Here is a 6389-nt window from a genome sequence, read left to right on the forward strand (position 1 = left end):
TTTTGATATTCTGCATATGAAAGCATTGTAATGTTTACTGATAATCTGCCAAATTTTGTTAACAAAAGCTTACTAATTTAAAAGTTACAGCATGAAAACTATAACAAGCACAAAATGGTTATGAGCACGTACTGAATGAACTGAAGAAAGTATTAATTGAGTTTCATATTTAAACTCAACTTGGCAAAAATCAATATGCAAGCATTTTACAAATTATAATTTTTATAGTTTTAACATTTTTATATTGTAATTAAGTTTAATTATTTTGAGCTAATTAGTATGATTTTAGCATTTTACGTAAAAAAAATTATCCTTGTTTGACGAAATAAGTGCCCCTATTTGAGAATGCATGGGCCTAGTGCATGAGATAGACTTTATGTGGAAGTTTTGACTGATTTCATCATATTGACTTTTGCATAAATGATTTTTCTTATAAATATGATTGTTGATAAATGTCATAATTTAACCCATTAATTGCTGATTTGCCATATAGGGTACGGCTTGCAAAAATTCAGTGCACATTTAGAGCAACTGCAACCAATCAGTTAAAAAGTGTATGGTGGGATTGTAGTTCTTTTTTTTTTTTGTCCAGGAGCCCATGCTTGGTTAATCTGACACCACTATTTTGCACTATATACTTGTATGCTTTTTAATTATCTCATCCCCAATCTTTCTTTTTAATTTTTAGTTAGCTTTTGTGTTGTTTATTTGGGGAGGTGAGAGCTCTTTGGTGTATAATGCCACACAAAACAAGATGTATTGTAAATTTCAATGCCATTCAGTTTTCAGAAAGATGACCCAGTCTTTCACTTGTGAATTATATTTATTTTTCTCTATTATTAATATATTTTTGATATTTTCATCACATAGTATAGCACAGGATAAATGCATTACAACAAGGCACTGTTAAAATGGTCTTTACAGTTGCTAACTCCTTGCTTTGATTGAAAAAAAAAGTTTCAAGTTTTGATTCAAAAATGAAACAAAATAAATACAACTTAATATTTTGACAAGACTGCCAAGTTTATTACTTTTCAATGTAAACTCCAACAACATGCCCTCTAATAGGTCTTCTTAAATGAGAAAAATCCTTTTAATTAACATCCTGGATGACATACATATAATTTATCCCTCACCCAACGAGCACAAGTCATCAACTTTTATATCAACTGAATTATAACCCAAATTGGCAATACTTACAAACATTTCCAGTGTTGTCAAATCCCATCAGTTCATCAACCGTGACTTTATTACTCAGGATTCTGAGAAGAAGAAAATTATCAAATTCATACTTATTTTGAAAAAAAGAGCCTTTAAGTAAAGTACAAACTTTCTTAGAATTACATTTCCAACTAATCTCATGAAATACCTTTACAGTATTAAAACCAACAGTCTTAGAAGCACAGACTTGCACATTTTCATTTTATATCTAATGGACATCTATTTTGATCAATATTCTTTTATTTTGTTTGAAACTTTTTGTACCTTTCTATGATACATATACCTATCCCTGCTATTGTTCTCATTGTTTCAAAGCCAACCAGAACCATCTCTCATACCTCTTGTCAAGGCACACACAACATCCTATTGGCTTTCTACCAACTTAAAATCTACCTTACCATTGACCATCTATTATAAATGTAGATCCCCCTACATACGGGTCCAAATGAAGGTCATTTTATCAAAATATTAATACTTTTACATACTCATATTTTGATGAGATAACATGGTTAAACGTAAGGGTCACAAAGGAGTTTTTCTTTACCATTACTATCCAAATATAGCTACACAGAGGAGGAGGAAGAAATATATATTCTGGTCAGTGAATGATCAATTAACAAACAAAAAATTAAAAACTTCCTTCACAATGCATCTATAAGGACTTACTGCTTTTTGTTATTTCAATTAGCTAAAATAATTTCAATGCTTGTCAACTAAAATGAAATACCTGGTTGCACACTAAAGTGAATTTCTTTTTTTTAAGCACATATGACATAACCTACTCTTTCAACATGACCTACATAAGTTGATACTTATGCAATAGTGTTAACATTACACTTAACTGCAAGCATTCCTCATAGTTCCATTAATTTGTAATTTTAAATACTTTAAGATAACTTTTATTAAAACTAGGTTGGGCAACATTTTTCAAAACATGAGCAAGGATGATTGGAAGGTGAATACTTCACCCACATGGGGAATCATCCTTGGCTGTGCAACTTTCCTTTTCACATGTCATCTGTATACCTTAGTATGTCTCCTCTCTATAACAGACAGCATCTAAATACCTTAACTGATTTGGCTACAGTGTGTTTTGAACATGGCTATATAGTCACAAAAAACTAGTTTGCATTTTGACCTAAATGTTTAGTTTACAGTTTAATTTTTACCCAATGTGCCTCAACTCACTTTTAAGGCCCCTCTCAAAAGCTAGCTTCCAGACTGTATGATAGACACTATCCATAAATTAGACAGTTTTTACAAAAACAAAACATGTCAGTTTGTTCTTCATTTTATTTTTCATCAGAAGTAACCAATTCTTAGTCCCTGTTGTGAGTTTCCACAAGGATTATGAAAAAAGTCTTCCCCTTTACATAGAAACAATGCAGTGCAAATTAGGTCTTTAGCAGAACAACTGCAGGTTACAACATTCATGTGCACATCTCCAGATGAGACATTGATAGTTTACCCATTTAAAGTAGAGATTGAGACTATTTACTAGCAATGGTAGGCCCTAATCCTCAACATGTTTTGTGACAAAACAGCCCATGTTTAACCATACATCATCACTGTGATATTTTTGATCACACATATGGCAAATCACTGTGGAGCAGGCACTTTGTGCTTCCCTTGTCATTTGCATTGCTATAACATGGGATGTGTTGCTGGCATATTTTGCTAAACCCATTTTAGATATTTAATTTTTATCACTGAGAAATGGCCACTAGTGGAGTTACATCCTGTCGCAGGGAGCAGTTCACGAGTTCTCTGACCAATATTCCATGCAATCTTATACATGGAAATGTATGTAGCTTTGTCCTTCATACCAGTATTGAACACGAGAGCCGGTTTTAACCTCCTCACATTGAATGTACAGTTTTGTTACATCTCTGTCTAGTATCAACATCACAACATTGCTTAAGCCTGTAGCTTTTCATAGTAGTAAACTTGATTTGCTAGTACAGTTTAATTGCCTTTGTCAGCAGGTAAGATGATGATGCTAGTTGGATATAAATATCTAGGTTCTGATATAAAGTTATGGAGTTTGTTACTTGAAATCTGCATGTCTTTCTAGAAGGAGTTAGTATAGATAAAAGGTAATGGACTAGTTGGTGGCAAATTGAATTGCTTATGTTCTCTGAGCAGATCACATAACTTCAGAAGTCTGCATCCATTAAATGATTACAAGTTTAAATTACATAGCATATTTTTCTTCAGAAGTCTTATAGTTTTAAAATTTATCAGTTCAAGTTTAATAACAGTTTGGTTGCTTTTGTCAGTTCATAAGCTGATGATGCTGGTGTCTTGTTTAAATAACTTCACAGCTACTCTCTTTACTAGCTATGTTTTACTGTTGTGTCTTGTATTGTTTCAAAGTAGTACAAATAAGGAGTTTGAATTCTTCAGCTTCATTTAGGAACAGAACAAGTACATGATTTTAAATAATGCACAATACTGAGAACTTAATTAAAGATATTAGAATAAAGATCAACTGAGACCCAAAGCCTACAAACTAGAAATATGTGGAATCACATCCTACAGAAACTTGATAAAAACATGATTCAACAAACTTCTTCATAGTTGAGAGCTCTGTGAGGGCTGAGTTACTATTTTACTATCTCTCCTCTTTTCATAAATTACAGACCTGATGAAGGACATAGCATGGAACTCAAAATGTTGTCCCAAAATCAAGAAAAATGGCAGAGATAAACAATAAACTCAGTCCACATATTCAACACATTGTTTAAACCAACTTTCAGAGAATGTTTAATACTGTTTGTTTGTAATTAAGCACAAAGCTACACAATGGGCTATCTGTGCTCTGCCCACCACGGGTATCAAAACCCGGATTCTAGCATCGTAAGTCCGCAGACATACCGCTGTGCCACTGGGGGGCTTTTAATACTGTCACATAAACTATAAAAATTACTTTTTTTATATTGAATTAACATATGAAAGTGGCATCTCACTTCAATTTCTTCTACCACATACTCAGACATACACACCTACTTGAAACTACATATGTTTGTACATTCATGTCAGAGGATTCGTTTAAAAATGTAGAGATGGCTATTACAAATTAAGAAAAAGTATAACTGGAAAGGTAAGTACAACTTTCTTTAGTTGTTTCAAAATGGTTTCTGATATTTTCTATCCCAATATAAACCAAAAATTTCACAAATTCTTCAAAATTTGCAATGTAGGAGTTATATTTTTTTCCATATTTACTGTTGATTTGTTTTTAACTCTGTCTTTTCCTGCTGGTGCTGACCCACTGATTAATTATTTCCTTTTGATATATTTGCTAAAGCCAAAGTTTTTCTAGTAGCAACTTCTTTGTGGCTGTGGAAAACTTCATATTTGAAAAGAACATATTGGGATCATCTCCCAAACTGTACATTCATTCTTGAAATGGACTATTTGGATGATTCTCCAAACTATACACCATTCTTAATGCTACTACAGCAAAGCTAAAAATACATGGCATTGTATTTTTCATTACATTTGTATTTTCCTGCCATTCCCTTCAGATAAATAGTGCCATTATCGGACTTACAACTATTTATTTTATTTTTACAGGAGAGATAATCTAACATTACATATTAGTTTTTTAATGACTGCATGCCTATTATTATGATTACTGGTAATAGCACTGAATACACTAAGAATAAGAATTCTACTATTAAATATTATACATGCAATAATTTATTGCCACTCTCATTACAAAATGGGGATTTTCTTCTTTATTTTTCTTGTTTTTAGGCTTGCTTAAATCAATCATTTGTACAGAAGATGTCCTTAATTCCTCTAGATTATTATCAGTAGTAATAGTAAAAGTGTAAGTACTATTATCAACAGAACATTTATGTCAAGTTACGGTCACAAAAGTAAATGAATTATCATCCTGCTGATGCTTTGCTGATCACAGCATTATACTCTACCAAAATCCTTGCTTTTAACTCATTTTAATAAGTTCCAAATATTTCTGCAGGTTTGTGATGAACATTTTGCCAATTTCTTTTTATAATACTTTTCAAAGTGACTCAGTTTCGTGTTATTATACACTTATCATAAATTCTGTACAAATATAATTGCAAGGCTCTGCATAGTTTGCAACACCCACATTTTACATTTGAGCTTAATGAAAGTAAACTGGTGTAAAAGTATCCCAACTGGACCTCATGCTATATTGTATTCCTATCAATTCATCTAAACTTGTTGAAAAATTACATGCACTATGTAATATTAAATAAAATTACTTTATCAAACTATTTTCTATTAATTTTATTAAAGAAGATAAGTTAATGTTTGCATCGTGTCACAGGAAAAAAAAAGCATATTTGACAGTTTGAGAATAGCACACACACTCGTGAAACAGAAATTGGGAATTTAGTGTGTATAACTGGAAATTATAATGGTATTTTGCAATTGAATAGGGTCTGTTAAGAGAGCTATACAAACCTAGGCACTATATGGTCTGGATACCAAGAATGTGGTCTAGCAGAATGAAACATTGAGTTAGAAGTTTAAGCCTACAACAGCATTTCTATAAACCATAGATTGAAACTGGTGTTCCAGCTATCCCTTCTACAACACACTTGAAGTCACCTGACTACACACTCATACTTATATAGACTTGATTTGCTAAAACATAGTCTTAGAAGCCAATGTATGTATAGAGATCATTTGTGGAAAGTCTGTGAGGATGTTTGGTTTAAGATTAACCTCATCATCCTCTGCACAAGTTTGTTACAAATACAAATCACAAAGATGGACAGTAGTGAATAACCATGGCCATCAAAGTGAGCATGACTGATAATGAAGGAAGTAGATCCAAGGGTAGCATGGATCTGGAAGATCATTCTAATAAAGTGGAATGCCCTCTGTAGAAGGAAAAGATGGTGATGATATACATCCACAAGAAGCATTTCATCTCTGATGATGATGTTTTACCACAGAAGTGTTGTGAATAACATCTAAAGAGACACAATAGCTAGAAAGGAGGCAGCAGTTAGTTTAAACAAAATTGCCCGGTATTCCCGAAAGGCTTGCTTTCTCAGCTTTACTGAGCTGCTACTTCTCTAGTAAATATACATCATATTCAAAACTACTTGTTACTGTGGGAAGATTTAATATCTGATTTTAGGATGCAGCTTAACAAACAAAAC

The 6389-nt window shown here is 32.4% G+C and overlaps 1 protein-coding gene across 3 annotated transcripts in view; it reads right to left on the bottom strand.

Moving 5' to 3' along the window:
• The window catches only part of LOC106463826 (calmodulin-lysine N-methyltransferase-like), a 65656-nt gene that overhangs the window by 45902 nt on the left and 13365 nt on the right, over nucleotides 1-6389 (bottom strand). For all 3 annotated transcript variants that reach the window (XM_013923902.2, XM_022391444.1, XM_022391445.1), the window contains exon 4: nucleotides 1201-1262. In XM_013923902.2, the coding sequence (XP_013779356.1) occupies nucleotides 1201-1262 (62 nt within the window). The remainder of the gene's footprint in view (nucleotides 1-1200; nucleotides 1263-6389) is intronic.

The sequence above is a fragment of the Limulus polyphemus genome, unplaced genomic scaffold, assembly GCF_000517525.1.
Source record: "Limulus polyphemus unplaced genomic scaffold, Limulus_polyphemus-2.1.2 Scaffold1494, whole genome shotgun sequence".
NCBI lineage: Eukaryota > Metazoa > Arthropoda > Merostomata > Xiphosura > Limulidae > Limulus > Limulus polyphemus.